The sequence below is a fragment of the Sus scrofa genome, chromosome 11, assembly GCF_054392235.1.
Source record: "Sus scrofa isolate SSC_HxYL_T2T_F1_AM1 chromosome 11, Sscrofa_HxYL_maternal_Yorkshire_Landrace_v2.0, whole genome shotgun sequence".
NCBI classification, from domain to species: domain Eukaryota; kingdom Metazoa; phylum Chordata; class Mammalia; order Artiodactyla; family Suidae; genus Sus; species Sus scrofa.
In genome coordinates this window covers 84,488,905-84,505,406 of record NC_139393.1, presented here as the reverse complement: position 1 = coordinate 84,505,406, position 16,502 = coordinate 84,488,905, and the positions used below count along the sequence as shown (strand labels likewise).

The 16,502-nt window shown below is 54.2% G+C and overlaps 1 protein-coding gene across 13 annotated transcripts in view; it reads left to right on the top strand.

The window, feature by feature from the left end:
* Window positions 1-16,502, top strand: part of CARS2 (cysteinyl-tRNA synthetase 2, mitochondrial) — a 38,696-nt gene that overhangs the window by 2,613 nt on the left and 19,581 nt on the right. For 5 of the 13 annotated variants that reach the window (XR_014819963.1, XR_014819964.1, XR_014819962.1 and 2 more), the window contains exons 1-6: window positions 2,698-2,924; window positions 3,268-3,318; window positions 6,525-6,642; window positions 12,840-12,911; window positions 12,995-13,100; window positions 15,410-15,493. Coding sequence is in view for 9 of the 13 variants with exons in the window: in XM_021065912.2 (XP_020921571.1) it covers window positions 2,719-2,924; window positions 3,268-3,318; window positions 6,525-6,642; window positions 12,840-12,911; window positions 12,995-13,100; window positions 15,410-15,493 (637 nt within the window). In the remaining 4 variants the exon portion in view is untranslated. Of the gene's footprint in view, window positions 1-2,697; window positions 2,925-3,267; window positions 3,319-6,524; window positions 6,643-12,549; window positions 12,697-12,839; window positions 12,912-12,994; window positions 13,101-15,409; window positions 16,134-16,502 lie in introns of those variants that run through there. The other 8 variants (XM_084982300.1, XM_084982299.1, XM_084982298.1 and 5 more) reach the window with 4 other exon arrangements.

Sequence of the window (16,502 nt, the reverse complement as noted above, 5' to 3'; positions counted from 1 at the left end):
ATCAAGATGTCATATCTTTTTTTTTTTTTTGGCTGCCCTGGAGGCACATGGAGATGTCATATCAATAATGATTCCTCTCATTTTTTCATGGACTTGACAGACGTGTGAAACACAACAGCTTTTTATTCATTCAACAAGAAGTATTTAGGATTGTCTACCATGTCTTTTATGCACTAGGAATGCAGTGGTGAATAATGGCTACAAGACATTTAATTTACCCCTTGGGCTAAAAAGTCAGAAAATATTTGATTAGCTTTACAAAGTTCTTAAAATGTATACCAATGACTTACTGTTTTCTGGACAAGGTTAGAGGACCAGTAGTAAAATATAGTTAATGGTGATCAGTCATTTAATTAAGTTAATTAATTTATTTTTTGGTCGCCCCTTGGCATATGGAGTCTTCAGGCCAGTGATCAGATCTGAGCCACTGTTGCTACCTAAGCCTCAGCTGCGGCAACAGTGGATCCTTAACCCACCCTGTGGAGCAGGGGATTGAACCTGCATCTCAGCACTCCCAAGACTCGGGGGATCCCGTTGGGCCACAGTGAGACCTCCTGATCGGGCATTTTAAATATGCCACTATGGAAAAGTGTATTTCTAGTTTTAATGGAGATGCTCAAACCTATGGGAACAAAAGAGATGAACATACAATTCTTTGTTTTGAAGTGCTTAAAATATAAATCCTAGTACATTTATCTCAAACCTGCAATGCCCTGAACAATATGCTACCTTACCTACTGTACTTTGGATTTACAAAATTTTGCTTTAAAAGAAAATGCCATGCTGAGAACTACGTTTTGTTGTTGTTGTCATTCAGGAGTAAGAAATGGCATTCATGATGGTATAGAACCTTAATAAACTTCCTTGTTCCGACTTCAAATTCCGAAGACTCTACTCTCTCTCTAGGTGTAGATGCTAATGCATCTTCCCAGTCACTTTCACTTTACCTTAATATTGGACCTGCAGGAGGAGTCCTGTTTTAGCCATCATTAAATAATGGATGTGTTGATATTTGAAGATTCCCCCAAGACTTTAGAAAAGCTAAATTGCTGCAGGCTAAGGACTGAGCCCCTTACAGGACCAGTTTTCACAGGACAGAAGATTCCATTGTTAGTTTAAAAATCATGATCTCTCAGGGCCAAGTAAAACATGCCAGCTATCCAGGTTGGTGTACAGGATTTGGTCTTTAGACTTACTAAAGCAGTTTCCAAAAACTTCAGGCTTTTTCCTTGAATTCCACAGATGGCAGTGAAGCCTTGGTTCATTTTCTTCTTTCACTGGCACGTCTAGTATCAGGATCAGAGCTTTCTCTATCAGACGCTTTACTGCCCAAATTCCCTTCTACCTGCACAACAGGTAGGTTTCATCCAAGATGAATTCAGCAACGCTTTCCTGAGTCTTTTTTTTTTAGGGCCGCCCTCACAGCATATGGAAGTTCCCAGGCTAGGGGTCCAATCTGAGCTGCGGCTGCTGGCCTGCACCACAGCCATAGCAACGCCGCATCCCAGCCGCTTCTGCGACCTACATCACAGCTCACAGCAACGGAGGATCCTTTAACTCACTGAGGCCAGGGATTGAACCCTCGTCCTCCTGGGCGCTAGGTTCCTTACCGCTGAGCCACAGGGGAACCCCCCTCCCCTGAATTTGGTTGCTGGGTGCAGTAAGAGTCTCCAAAAGAATTTTCAATCTAAAGTACTCCTGGAGAGAAACATTCACACGTTGTAGGAGAAAGGAGAGAGAATTACAAAACAACGTCAAGGCAAGCATGCAGGCAGTGGGGGAGCGGTGGAGGAGCCCCAGCTTAGCACTGATGTGGAGGTCTCCTAATCCTAAAAATAGGTCCTAACATTTTAGCGTCAGGCATTAGCATCCAGTTTACATTAGACTACCGTTAAGCTTGAAATAGAACTGCAGAATTGGACTCCAGGGATCGTGGGGGAGAGGTTTTTGTAAGTGCTCCAGGAACATACTAGTTCGTCTCTTCTTAAGTACTTGCCTTTCTTTAGAGCTACCAAAACAAACCAAAAAAAGAAATGAGGAACTTCCTTGCGCTCTTGAGCGCTGCAAAGGCAAAGGGATCTTTTCTCTTTTCCACGCTGTTTTGCAAGATACTAATAGGGACGTGTTTCTCGAGACAAAGCAACTTCTAAAAAGTCCCATCGAAGCCGCAATTCTGAATGGTTTTGTTCTCAACAGACCGACAGAAATTTTAACCTTAAAGTAAATCCCAAGCAGACATTTCCTACTATGCATGCTTGGTGGATGGGTGGCCTCCTAGCTTAGGTCTTTCTTCCCGAGACAGAAAGAGGGGGTCTGTTGTGTGTGTGCACCGTTGCGATGCAGGCGAGCCCCGCGAGCGGGCGAGGGCCCGCCGGGGGACCCGCTTCGAAACCAGGTTCGTGCCGGGTCAGCTCAGACGCCCCGCGCCACTTGCGCTGAGGCGTGGACGAGCGGAGCGCCTCTGCCCGCGGTCGCCGGGTCGGTCGCCCACAATCCCGCGCCCGCCGCTCCCTCCCCCACCCCGGGGCCCGGCCCCTCTGCCCCTGCGCAGCCGCGGACGGCGGAGCGCCCTAGGGAGGCGGGGCCGCCCCTTCCGGGGTGGGCGGTACCTGACTGGCCCCTTCCGGGTAGGCGGGGCCTGGCAGGCCCTTTCCGGGTGGGCGGGCCCTTCTGCAGTGGGCGGGGCCGGCGAGCCTCAGTTCGGCTGGTGCGCCGGCCATGCTGCGGACGCGCGGAGCCCGTCTGGGCTCCCAGCTCCTCCCCGCCGCGCTGGGCCTGGGGCCGGCGTCTGGGCGGGCGGCGTCGGGGGCTCGCGGGCAAGAGTGGCTGCAGCCTGCGGGCTACGACACGGGCGTCAAGGTGTACAACAGCCTCACCCGGAGGAAAGACCCCTTGATCGTGAGCAGCGCGGATGCCGCCTCTTGGTAGCCCCCCGGGGCTTGGGGGAGCAGGGTGCTGGGGCATGTGGGGCGGGAAGGACTGTGGACCCAGCTTTTCCTGAGGCGGGGGCTCTGCGTGGAAAGTGGAATTGGGCTCTCGGGTGGAAGCAGTTAATAAGTAATAAAGCAGATTGGCAGAACCCTTAGAGACGCTGTGGAATGGTGACGGCTTTGGCTATGAATTTAGCGACTTGAGTGCAATAGAACCCCGACTTAGGCATTCCCCCGAAGTGGTTCCTGTTGAAAAAGTCATGGTTATAGGGTGATGGTAACAGAATGTGGTGGCCTGTCTTGCAAACATGCTTCAAATGGAGTGTTTTGTCCGTAGGTATAGCTGTGGACCAACAGTCTATGATCACGCACACCTTGGCCATGCTTGGTGAGTGTCCACAATTTGAATTTTCACACTTTAAGCGACCATTAGATTAGGAAGAAAAAAGCCTTTTGCAGGTTTTTTCCATCCCTCAAGTGCCAATTTAAGAATGCCGAGTAATTACTGCATTCCAGGCATTGCGGGAAGTATTCGCGTTTCAGTCTCACTTGGTTCTTGTAACCGTTGAAGAACCTAGTGCCATTTCACAGGTGAGGACACTCAGGGAGGCAGCGAGGAGCGGTGAAAAATGACCTGTTTGGGAATCAGATGCTTCTTGTTGGGTTTAGTGAGATGAGGCCTTTGCAAGGGCCCCTGGCCCAGCTAGTCAGGAGCTCTTTCTGCCCCCCGCCCTCTCGCTTATTGGCGTCCCACTGTGGACAGGCCACTTTCCTTCTTTGAGATGTAAGGACAGTGGCCGTCGTGCTGGCTCTCCACCATGTTAGGAAGTGGCACCTGTGACGGCTGCTTAACCCAGGACCCGAAGTGGGCAGTGTGGTAAAGGCCCACTTGCAGGAGGTGGCACACTGGGGAAGGGCTGGGCTGGGCTGGGGCCTGGGGAGCTGGCTTCCAGGGGCTGCCTGTCTTCACCTCTCAACTGTAAGCGGCCCTGGCTCCTCCGTTTATCAAAATTGCCACTTTCCCTAGTATTTTCTATGTCCTCTTGTGCATCTTTTAAACTTGTTGTTATTTAGATCCAGAGTAAAAGTGAAGTGTTAAAAAGTTATTTATCATGCAGCAAGGTCTGAACTTTTTGTGTGTATTATGACAAAATAAATGGTCCAGCAGTCGTTTTTTTTGAGTTCACTTTGAGCTAACTTCCTATTATAAAGAGCGTATTTTTATCTTTTTTTAAAAACTTTATCTTTTTATTGACGTGTAAAATACGCTGGGGAAATAGAAAACCCAACAGCAGTGACTGTTTCTCCCAACCTGGAAAATCTCTCTACCAAGGCAAAAAAGGAAGAAAACAGTCTTTTTATTGAATAAATGTTAAACCAGAGTGGGGTGTGGTCATAGGCAACGCACTAAAATGATTTCAGAGGCACAACCCCCCACTTGGGTGGGCACACCTGGCTGATGGGGGCAGGTGTGCCCACGGTGTCGGGCTCAGGTCAGGCCCCTCCCATCTCGCTGGACGAGGAACGTTGGCTTCCTCAGTAACCTCATTTCAAAGAGGCAGCTCCAGGTGCCTCCAAGTTCCCTGAGTTGTGAGACTGACACAGGCTGCAGCCATTATTTAGCCATTGAAAACATTTAGGTACCTTTTAAAAGGACCGAGGAAGAAATTCTGAAGGAAAGGTGGGTAGGAGGGGTCTGTCTTATTTTCATCTCGGAGGGGCCGGGTCTTTCTGTGGCAGTTTGTGTTCGCCCCTCAAACGTGGCGACGAGAACAGCTCTTAAGGGTGCAGCTGAGTCGGTGCTCAGGGCTTAGACCCAGAAACACGACCAACACTCCAGAAGCTTCTGTGTGACTCGCTCCGGCCCCACCAGGATAACCCTCTGGGTCCATCTTGTGGGAGCGCCCGAGCCTCAGGAGGAGGTCCCTGCACTGCAGAAACCTGAGTGCCACGGGTTTCTGAAGAGCTTGCGAGTCTCGGCCGGGTGGTCAGGCCTGCGGCCCTGCTCTTGGGTAAAGTTAGGATTTTGCCAAGGCCGCCTCTGCACACCTGCCCCCACTTCCTCTCCGGGTTCCCTTCTACACTTGCCTCCCTGCTGACCCTACCAGCCCTCCCCACCAGCCTTTTTTTTTTTTTTTTTTTTTTTTTTTTAAGGGCTGCACCCACAGCATATAGAGGGTCCCAGGCTAGGGGTCTAATCAGAGCTACAGCTGCCGGCCTACACCACAGCCACATCAGATGCGAGCTGTGTCTGCGACCTACACCACAGCTCACGGCCATGCTGGATCTTTAACCCACAGAGCTGAGCGAGGCCAGGGGTCAAACCTGTGGCCTCATGGGTACCCGCTGGGTTTGTTACTGCTGAGCCACAACGGGAACTCCCACCAGCCTCTTTTGCAGAGGCTGAGCATTTGCTTCTGACCAGGCACCATCCTAGATGCTTTACAAACCCCAGCCCGTGTAGTCCTCTAACCTCACCAGGTGGTGGTGCTATTGTCCCCAGATTACAAATAGAGCTGCTGGGCAGGGCTGGGCAAGGCAGTCCCGAGTCCGCGGCCCTTGTCCTGCACCTGGGCTTTTAAGGCGGCTGTGGAGCTGGCGGTGGCCCCGGGGAGCAGGCACCTGCAGCTCTCGGGGTCCTGCAGCCCCCAAGTTCTTTCAGGCCAAGCTGACCTTTTCATTTTAGCCCTGGCATCACCCGTGATGCTGGCGATGGCACCTGCATCACGGAGCATCCCAGACCACTGCAGAGACAGCGCTGTGCCTTAACCTGCTGGGCCACAAGGGAACACCTTCATTTTGTTTGGGCTGCTGTTCCTGTTTTCTCATGGAGTTCTTCCCAACAGCGAGGCGTGGCAGTCGTCCTAGTGAGAACTGTCTCTTGTTGGAATTCCTGCCGCACAGTCCCTGCGATTGCACGCAGCAGCCCTGTGAGGTGCTGGAAATTTGCTCAATCTGTAGTAAGCAGCTGAGGCTTCAGAAGGATGTTTAACCTTTAAACTCCTTGGGAAGGGGTTTCGGAGGTCACTTGTCACTAGGATTTGGCCTCAGCTGTGTTTGAGGAGTGCGTATGGACAGTCCAGGGGTCATAATATGAGGCCCGTTTTCAAGGGAGGATGTTTTTTTACGAGCGCAGGTGTTAAGAGGCTGTTGAAATAACAGTCGAGGCCATGAGATCAGCTGACCCTGAATGTTTGTGTGTGTGTTTAGGCAGGAGGGGTAGGGGGTGGTTGGGTTTTGTCTTTTTAGGGCCGCACCTGTGGCATATGGATGTTCCCAGGCCAGGGCCTGAATCTGAGCTGCCCGGAGCCGCAGCTGCATCGAATCCTTTAACCTGCTGGATGGACCCATGGTGAATTTTTATACAATCCAATACTTGTCAGCTTCCCAAACAGCTCTAGAGTTGGAAATGCTGATGCTGTGTCCCGAGACGGAGGCAGCACCTTGTCACTTTTCACGCGGGCCAGTCAGACAGCTCCTCGCAGCTGTCCTCCAGCTCCTGTGGACTCACGCGCTCCGAGTTACACGATGTCCTTTTGCCGATGGCGGCGATGCCTTCGGCAGAAGAGGCGGCCTGACGTTTCTGTCTTTCAGCTCCTACGTTAGATTTGACATAATTCGGAGGATCCTGACCAGGGTCTTTGGGTGCAGCGTCGTCATGGTGATGGGAGTCACAGACGTGGACGATAAAATCATCAAAAGAGCCAACGAGGTGAGTGAGCCTGGGTTGCGCCGATGGTGCCTGGATTCTCAGTGGTCTCACCTACCTGACAGTCTTACTGTCCCCACGTGGCTGGCCGGCTGGCTGCTCTGCTGCCCTGAAGGACAGTTGGTCACCACTGCATTCCGTCGGGGCTTCCCGGCCGAGTGCAGGCCCTCCTCTGGCCCCTCAGCCTCGAGGTACAGGCCTCGCTCCCTTTTGATGGATGGAGGGCCAAAGGCTGCTTTTGGGCTAGGGAATCACGTGCAGTTTCACTTTCTCACTTAGCGACTGAGCAGGGCACTCCTATCTCCCACAGCACCTAGAGGAAGTCAGGGGGATTCTAACAGGATTAAATACAATGTTGCAGGAGTTCCTCTCGTGGCGCAGTGGTTAACGAGTCGCACTAGGAACTATGAGGTTGCCGGCTTGATCCCTGGCCTTGCTCAGTGGGTTAAGGATCTGGCATTGCCATGAGCTGTGGTGTAGGTCACAGACACGGCTCGGATCTGGCATTGCTGTGCCTGTGGTGTAGGCTGGCAGCTACAGCTCTGATTGGACCCCTAGCCTGGGAACCTCCATATGTTGCAGGAGCGGCCCTAGGAAAGACCAAAAAAAAAAAAAAAAAAAAAATAATAAAATAAAACGTTACATATACATATATAGTGCTTTTTAGGGCTGCACCTGCGGCATATGGACGTTCCCGGGCTAGCAGTCAAGTTGGAGCTGTAGCTGCCGGCCTGCACCACAGCCACAGCGTCTGTGACTTACACCACAGCTCACAACAACACCGGATCCTTAACCCCTGGAGCGAGGCCAGGGATCGAACCCACATCCTCATAGATACTAGTTGGGTTCATAACCTGCGGAGGCACAATGGGAACTCCCTAAAATATTGTAGTTTTAAGAGGCTGCTTTCCTCTGTTTTATATGATTGGCAACTATACATATAATAATTGTAGATACGTGTAGCTATGTGTAATCACTACCTCTGAAGACTACGAATAATTGTTGAATTATTGAATCTGCAGGAAAACCTGCCTTGAGTGCTTTATATTCCTACAACTTGAAAAATGTACGAACATGTGTATAGTGGTTTTTTTTTTTTTTTTTTTTAAGAAAAAGCAGTTTTTGCTTTCAATTGTTTTGTCATCTGCTTTTCCCACTTACTGTATTTTTAGGGGTTTTTCATTTTTTTTTTTTAATATCTCTTGCAGCCATCTTTTTTTTTTCTTTTTTTTTTTTTTAATTTTAATTTTTTTTGTCTTTTTGCCTTTTCTAGGGCCGCTCCCGTGGCACATGGAGGTTCCCAGGCTAGGGGTCCAATCGGAGCTGTAGCCGCCGGCCTACGCCAGAGCCACAGCAACGCCAGATCTGAGCCACATCTGCAATTTACACCACAGCTCACGGCAACACTGGCTCTTTTACACACTGAGCGAGGCCAGGGATCGAACCTTTGTCCTCATGGATACTAGTCAGGGTCGTTAACCTCTGAGCCACGATAGGAACTCCCGGTTTTTCATGTTCTTAAGCATTTTAGAACATTTTCAAATAGTCTAGAACATTCCGTCACATGGACGTACTGCAGTTCACCGTCCTCATTTGGGGGCTTTTGGGTCGCTCCCAGATTCTGTTAGTGTCGCTCAGATCTGTTTCCTGGAAACCTCGTCTTCGTGTTTCCTGTCGATTTGCCTTTTGGGAACTAGCCCGTGCTCCCCGCGGGGCTCCTCAGAGCATCCTCTGGCTCCCACTGCTCGCGGCTTTGCCCGTTGTTCCCAGCTGTTAAAAATAGTGCTGCCGTGAGGGTCTTGTTTCCTCCCTCCGTTTGCTTAAGTGTTTTCCCAGCGTGGACTCACCGGGTAAAGGAGGGGGTTTATCTGGTACCTTTTGTCCCTCAGAGCCGGACTGTTGCAGAGAGAGGTACCAGCAGGGCTGAAGACCGGTTCCGACGTAAGCGCGGTTCCTCTGGTCCTCAGCACAGGGGCCTTCCCGCGTGTGTTTAGTCTGCGTGGTTCCACCAGCGTGTTGTGCTCCCGGTGGGGGACTGGCCTTCCGTTTCCAGGACTGTCCCTGAACTCTTCACCGTCTGCGTCCGGGCTCAGGCCTGGACTCGGCTTTGTGTGAACAGAGTGAGGGGGGTGGTTCCTGGCCTTGAGCTTGTGTCTGTGAGGCAGACGGACCCACAGGCAGATGCTCTGTGTGACTTAGGGTTTTGCTTTTTTGTTTCTGTTTCTCTTTTACGGCCGCTCCTGCAGCATTTGGAAGTTTCCAGGCCACGGGGTCGCAATGGAGCTGCAGCTGACACCACAGAATGTCAGGTTTGAGCCATGCCTGTGACCTGCACCACAGCTTGCTGTAACGCTGGATCCTTAACACACTGAGCGAGGCCAGGGATCAAACCTGCATCCTCACAGAGACTATGTCAGGTTCTTAACCTGCTGAGCCACAGCGGGAACTCCTTTGTGACTTAGTTTTTAAGCTCAGGTAGAGGCGTGCAAAGATCGCTGGGCCTTTCTGGGGCTCAGAAATGACTTAATGGGGAGCTCCTGTTGCAGTACAGTGGTTTAAGAATCTGGCTGCAGGAGTTCCCGTCATGGCGCAGTGGAAACAAATCTGACCAGGAAACATGAGGTTGTGGGTTCGATCCCTGGACTCACTCAGTGGGTTAAGGACCTGGCATTGCTGTGGCTGTGGTATAGGCCGGCGGCTACAGCTCCAACTGGACTGCTAGCCTGGGAACCTCCATATGCTGCGGGTACGACTCTAAAAAGCAAAAAACCAGAGGGGAAAAAAAAAAGATTCCTACTGCAGCAGCTCCGGTGGCTACAGAGGTGCTGGTTTGATCCCCCGCCCAGCACTGTGGCATAGGTCCCAGCGGGGTTGGGTTCAGTCCTGGACCTGGGAACTTCCATTAAAAAAAAAGAAGGACTTTTGGGAGGATGCTGGCCCACTCCAGGTCGTAAGCCTTAGGCAGGGATTGGCTGTGAAGAGCCAGCGCAGTAAAGATGAGAGAGGCGGAGCATGTCCTGTGTGGGTGCCAGTCCGTCCAGCATCCGTGGAACACAGCGGGGGCGGCCCTTCCAGGATGGTCCCTTGTTCCATAGTCAGGGGACCTCCTCGCCCAGGACCAGCTGGGTGCAGTAGGAAAGGGGGCCGCCGGGAGAGGCCGGTGGGAGCCGAGCATCGAGAGTGGGACAGACGTGGTGAGTAGAGAGTGGTTTAGGGTCCCTGAGCAAACCCAGACCAACCTGAAGCTCACCTCAGGGCCGAGTTACAGTATAGACACGTTTGGTCTGTGTCCCTGGCTCCTGGTCCACAGCGGGATTGAGGGTGTGTCTTCTCTGAGCTCGTGGGACGACCGAGCCTGGGCTCCTAAGTCGTGTCAGGACGGGGGCTGTGCCAGAGAGACCAGCCGTGACTAGAGCTGCAGCTTCCACCCCCGTCCTGCCTCCCTCCTGGGAGGGGAGCGGCCCCAGGCCGGGCTCCTCACCGCCAGCTGGTGCTTCAGTCAACCTTCCATAACTGCCCCAGTGCCGGGGTCTACGGCGTCCTGATGGCTGGACGCAGGGGTGCTGGTGGGGGTGGATCTGCAGGGGACATGCACGTGCCACTGGTCCCCGTGCCTCAGTCGTGAGGCTGTGCCTGAGTTGTGTCCTCTATGAAATCTGCAATAGGAGGTAGAGGGCTTTTCTGAATTCTGTGACTAAACCCCCCAAATTTGTAGTCGGCAGACAGAAGTGCCGTTGGCCTGGGGACCCCACTGCTGCTGGCGTCTGAAGTGGGGGTGTCTGGAGGGACTGAGCTCTTACCTGCAGGGTTAGCACCGATGGGGGGTGGAAGTTGCAAGCTCAGTGCTGACCCCTGGCGTTGGTGTTGGGAGAGGAGTGAGTCGGGGACACCCAGCTGGATGGGAGAAGTGGGTGTCAGGCGCCTCCGCAGGCGAGGGTGGGGCGGTGCCAGCTTCGGGCTTCGTCACCCATCCCTGTTCTCTCTGACGTTCAGTTCAAACCCTCGTCCGATTCTATGTCTGCCCCGTCCCCACATGCCCGCCTGTATGCGCCAGGGTCAGGTGGCCGCCCCTAAGCCTGGAGGCGAGGTCATGAGATACGGACATGGCCGTGGGAGCCGTCCCTTCGAGGGGCCTGGAGTCGGGGGAGAGGCAGGAGGGGAGCGGCTGCTCAGCCGAAGGGCAGGGGCTGGCCCCCCCCCGCCCACCGCCAGTTCGTCCCGAGGCTGGAGTCGTTTGTCCAGGGCCGTCTGCCTTCAGTCTTACCCATCCCCGCACTGGGGTTTTTGGGACGCAGGATGCAGGCAGGAGTGTCCTATCATCCGCTGTTAGGACGACCAAGGAGGGGTGGGGCAGGCGTGCAGCATCCTCCTGAATCTGCTGGGACCCAGGCAGGAGCTGACCAGGGCTGGGGACACTCGGGGACAGTGGGCCCTGTGCTGCCGAGCAGGACGGGTGCTGGCAGCCCGGCCTCGCTGGTGGGATGCGGGACAAAGGAAAGGACGAGGTTCATGATCTCTGAGGCAGCAGGTGTGCGGGCGGTTTGAGGTGTCAGCACAGCAGTGGCGGCCTCTGGAAACAATGCTCAGAAGGGGGCTCCCGGGTCAGCGTCTCACGTGTCACCACACTCACTGGGACCTGAGGCCACACAGCTGTGTCCCTGCACTTGGTGAGTTGGGGGCAGCTGTGATCTTCAGAGTTGGAGTGGAGTTGTTGACCTGTGGTGGTGGCGTGGCTGGTGGGGCCTGGGGGGGGCGGGACCGGTGTGCCGGGGTGGGAGTGGGTCCATTCCTTCGCCACCTGTGGGTGAAGGAGGGAGGGTGGGCATCGGCAAATGCAGGTCGAGCGAGGTCTTTAGAGAAGTCGCAGGTAGCACGAGGAGGCATTGGTGATTCCTTTTTTTTTTTTTGACTTTTTAGGGCCGCACTTGTGGCATATGGAAGTTTCCAGGCTAGTGGTCAGATCGGAGCTCTAGATGCTGGCCTGCAGCACAGGCACAGCAACCCGGGATCAAACCATGTCTGCAACCTACACCACTGTTCACGGCACCGCTGGGTCCTTAAGGGGGACTGATGGAACCTGCGTCCTCACGGGTGCGAGTCAGATTTGTTTCCACTGGAGTTCCCGTCGTGGCGCAGTGGTTTAACAAATCCGACTAGGAACCATGAGGTTGTGGGTTCGATCCCTGGCCTTGCTCAGTGGGTTAAGGATCCGGTGTTGCTGTGAGCTGTGGTGTAGGTCACAGATGCGGCTCGGATCCCATGTTGCTGTGACTGTGGTGTAGGCCGGTGGCTACAGCTCCGTTTAGACCCCTATCCTGGGAACCTCCCTATGCTGCAGGTGCAACCCTAAAAAAACAAAAAAACAAAAAAAACCTTTCTATATGTCAGTAAGAAAAGACCTACAACTCACTAGAAAATGGTTAATTCCAGATGCTTTAATGCAAATTGCTTGATACAAAAGGTTGGCATAAGAAATGCTGATGAGCAGTTCCCTTCATGGCTCAGTGGTTAATGAACCCAACTAGCATCCAGGCTCGGATCCAGTGTTGCTGTGGTGTAGGCCTGCAGCTGTAGCTCTGATTCGTCCCCTAGCCTGGGAACCTCCAAATGCTGCAGGTGCGGCGCTAAAAAGACAAGACAAAAAAGGAGGTGTTTGGGGGAACCTTGTTGTGTGTGCTGGCTCACTGCCCCCCGCCTCCGAATCCAGAGCCAGCCGCATGCCCCCGTGCTCACCCCCTTTGGGAACCCGATTCCTTCCATGGGGTGCTCGTCCCCAGGGGTCCAGCCCCGGCCCGTGGGGATGGAGCGCCCTTCCCAGTCCCTGTTTTCTGGAGCCGCGTTGTGATCAGGTGTCTGAGACGTTCCTCCCTCACGTACCTTTCACTTGCGTTCCTTTGCTCCCGAGGGAAAGGGACGGTGGCTGCAGGGGGGTGAGCTGGCCGCCCTGGTCCCCGAAGAGCAGAGGCTGTCGTGTGTGTTTGGGGCTCTGCTTGGAATCCTGTATCAGAAGTCATGACCTTGTCTGCTGCTTCCTCTCTGACCGGCGAAGCAGCAAAGGTGGAGTTTGGTGGCGATGACACATGTGTCCCCTTTGTGAGCAGAGCCACTCAGAGGCGGGGGGCTGGGGCCGTGGGGGCGGCCGTGCCTCTGAGGTTCCGTCACGGTCACTCCGGACTCACGCTCACCTCGTCTTCTTGCAGTTGAACGTGTCACCCGCCTCGCTCGCCAACCTTTATGAAGAAGATTTTAAACAAGACATGGCGGCCTTGAAGGTGAGAAGCTTGAGGAGGAGCCGGTGGGGCCGGCCTCCCTCCGCGGGGCGCAGGCAGCGGTCTTTCTCCTCTGCTCCCGGCAGGTTCTCCCCCCGACGGTGTACATGAGGGTGACAGAAAACATCCCTCAGATAGTCGCGTTCATCGCAGGGATCATCGCCAGCGGGCACGCTTACTCCACCGCGAGAGGTAGGGCTTCCGTTCCGGGGCCCGGACAGACTGGAGGGTCTGCGGGCCGCTGGGACCGGCCGAGCATCCCACTGTCTGTCTTGGTGGGATTCCTGCTGCAAACATGTAGGGAGATTTCCCGTGGCGACTGTCCCTTTGCAAAGCTGTTGAATCAGTTCTGTTGAAAATCGTCCTGCACGGTCGCGGGCGGGGGGCAGCGTCTGGGAAGCCGGCGTGGGTGAAGCAGACCTGGCCGGGTCTGGTCTGGGCGCGGGCGCAGGTGTTCCCTGCAGGCTTCCCTGAGCGTTGCAAGCTCTCCTGACACAGCGGGGGCCGTGGCAGGCCAACCGCAGGCCCAGGCCCGGGTTGGGGACGGGCTCCCGGACACTGTCTCCACCTGGGGAAGGTCTTTTTTCGATGCGCTGATGGGAGAAACTGCAGACGCCTAGCACGTCACCGTGTGTCTCTGAATAAAGAGACGCAGCGTCTTCAGCAGACCGGGCGCTGGAGAGCCCCCTCCTGTGCCCCCTCTTCTCTCCAAGACCCCCCCCTCCGCTCGCTCCGTGGTTGAGGACACTGACCGGGTCGTACGGAGCACCCTGTCCTCGGGGCTCTGCCCGTTCCTCTTGGAGACAAAACCCGAGCATCGCGAATACGGCGAGGCGAAAGCTGCAGATCCCCGGTGTGGCTGGGCTGTGGCGTGACCGGCATGCCGTCCTGGGCGGGACCCCGGAGGAACGGTGCTCCTGGGCCCGTCGTCCCTGTCACCCGTGTCCAGGACCACACTTCTTTTGTCCTTGACGGGCAGCCAGCAGCAGCAGGGCCCCGGCCCTGGGCTGGGCTCTCTGTGCTTCCTCGTGAGCCGCAGGCTTTTCGGGTGGGGGAGCTGACAAACTGTGACCACGGTGACAGCGCTGGGGCAGCACGATACCAGAGCTGAGGAGGGTCACTCAGCCTCCAGGGCAGAGGAGGCTTTGGTCAGAGTTCGGACGGGCGGGACTCAGACTTGGGAAGCGTGGCTGGAGAGGAGACCCTCACAGGGTCCGGGAAGCAGTGCGATGCTGGGCGCAGCCTTGGCCTGAGGCCTCCAGGCCGAAGAGCAGCTCCTAAGCCAGCCGGGCTCTACCTGAAGGAGGGACCTGGCAGAGGACCTGAAGGCAGGCGTCTGTACGGGTGACCCGCCGGTGTCCTTGGGGCGCAGAGGAGGGTGTCCAGCGTGGGGTCTGCTGAAGACGCCGGGTTCTGAGGGCGAGGCCCTTTGTGCAGAGCTGGATGTTTCACGTTTGCTCCAGAAAACACAGCGGGGGCTCTGCTGTCCTATAACTGGAGGGCGAGGTGTGGCCAGAGCGTGGTGTCCTGTGCTGTGCTGTTTTGCTGCTGTGCTTGACTGTGAATTTAACAGAGGAAGCACGGATGTAACTAGTGCGAAAGGAATTTCCATTAACTGGCACTCCATTCATTTGGACTTTGTGGCACTTCTTCAAAAGCTCGGCTGAACTTGATCTTTGTTTGTGAAGGAAGACGTGGTGTAGCAAATGGGGACAGAAACCCGGGCCCTCTGCCGAGGGAGCCCTTTCTCTCTGAGGATGTCCAGAGGGCTCCTGACCTCTGACCACGGTATTCATGCTGCTTTGTCCCAGCGCCTCGTTCAGGCTCAGTCATAAACGCTGAGTGAGGAGGAAGGACCCCCAGGGGACCAGGCAGCACCCAGTCACCGGGCGTCTCTTCCCAAGCCACTCTCTTCTTTTTCCTCTGTGGCCCTGGCGTCCCTGCCAGCTCGGCTGGAGAGGGACCTGGAGCCTGAGTCTTTGACAGTCGCAAGGCTTCCTGGGTATTTTTGTCTTTTTAGGGCCGCTCTAGTGGCATATGGAGGTTCCCAGGCTAGGGGTCCAATCGGAGCTGTAGCCGCCGGCCTACACCACAGCCACAGCAACACCGTATCTGAGTCACATCTGCGACCTGCACCACAGCTCACGGCAACACCAGATCCTTAACCCCTGAGCGAGGCCAGGGATCGAACCTGCATCCTCATGGGTACTAGTCGGACTTGTTAACCGCCGAGCCACAGTGGGAACTCCCTCCTTCTTTTCTTTTGAAAAAGAATTGTTTCAGCATTTTACAAAGAACTTAGACTTGTGTTTTCACTTCCACAACCGGATGTTGGTGTGGCCTTGCAGTGCGTGTCCTCCTTGCCAGTCTGGTTTAAACCCGCAGTGGCGGGGGCCAGCGGCCGTGGTCTGTGTGTGTCCTGGTTGTCGTTAGCCGAGGCTCGTGTGGCTGCGGGTGTTTACCACTGAGAAGTCAGCTTCACCATCACCTTCACGAAACAGGCAACGTCTACTTCGACCTGCAGTCGCGAGGCGCCAAGTACGGCAAGCTGGTCGGCGTGGTCCCCGATCCCATGGGAGAGCCAGGTGGGTCCACCCTCCTCTCTGGGTTCTGGGGACACAACTCGGTGGGGGCGGGACACCTGCTCTCTGACGTGGTCACGTTGCCAGGTGTTGATCACAGCCGGTTTTCAGTGTAATGGGGTTTTAGGGGTAGATACATGTGTGCAGGGTTCACTTGGCAGAGACATGCGGCCGCCAGCCTCTCTTCCTCCCGGGTCACTGCTGCCCACGCTCCATGCTGTCTGTGCTGTCCGGTCTTCATCCTGCTGCTGTCACGCGTTAAACCCCCAAAGGGTTTTCATACACAAATTCCCATAGAAATTGCACCATATGGTAAATTCCCATATGCATTTAACTCTCTTTTACATTCCCGTTGTATTTGAATTTATTCCCGTCCCTGCTTCTGTTTCAATATTTTGTTAGATCAAAGTCACTTTTATGGAGAAGAAATATAATATATATAGAAATGTATTAAAAAATGCTTTTTTATTTTTTGGGCCAAAACCAAGTCATGTGGAAGTCCTGCGCCAGAAATCAAACGCATGCCTCAGCAGCGACAATGCCAGGGCCTTAACCCTCTGCACCACAAGAGGACTCCCAAAAAGGCTTTTTTTTGTGTGTGTGTCTTTTTAGGGCCACACCCGTGGCATGTGGAAGTTCCCAGGCTAGGGGTCAAATCAGAGCTGTAGTCACCGGCCTGCATCTGAGCTGCATCTGTGCCCTGCACCACAGCTCAGGGCAACACCAGATCCTCAACCCACTGAGTGAGGCCAGGGATCAAACCTGCATCCTCATGGATACTAGTCAGGTTTGTTACTGCTTAGCCACAACAAGAACTCCCAAAAATACTTTTAAAAGGATACTATTTAACAGAACCGAACAAAAATGAGCAAAAACCCAGAAGTGGAGTTGTCTTACGTTATCTCTGTTTTTAGGCATGACCGTTTAATTAAGTCTGAGTCTAACAACAACGGTTGACCTGACTTCTCAGAACAGTTTTTTTTTTTTTTTTTTTTTTTTTTTTTGTCTTTTT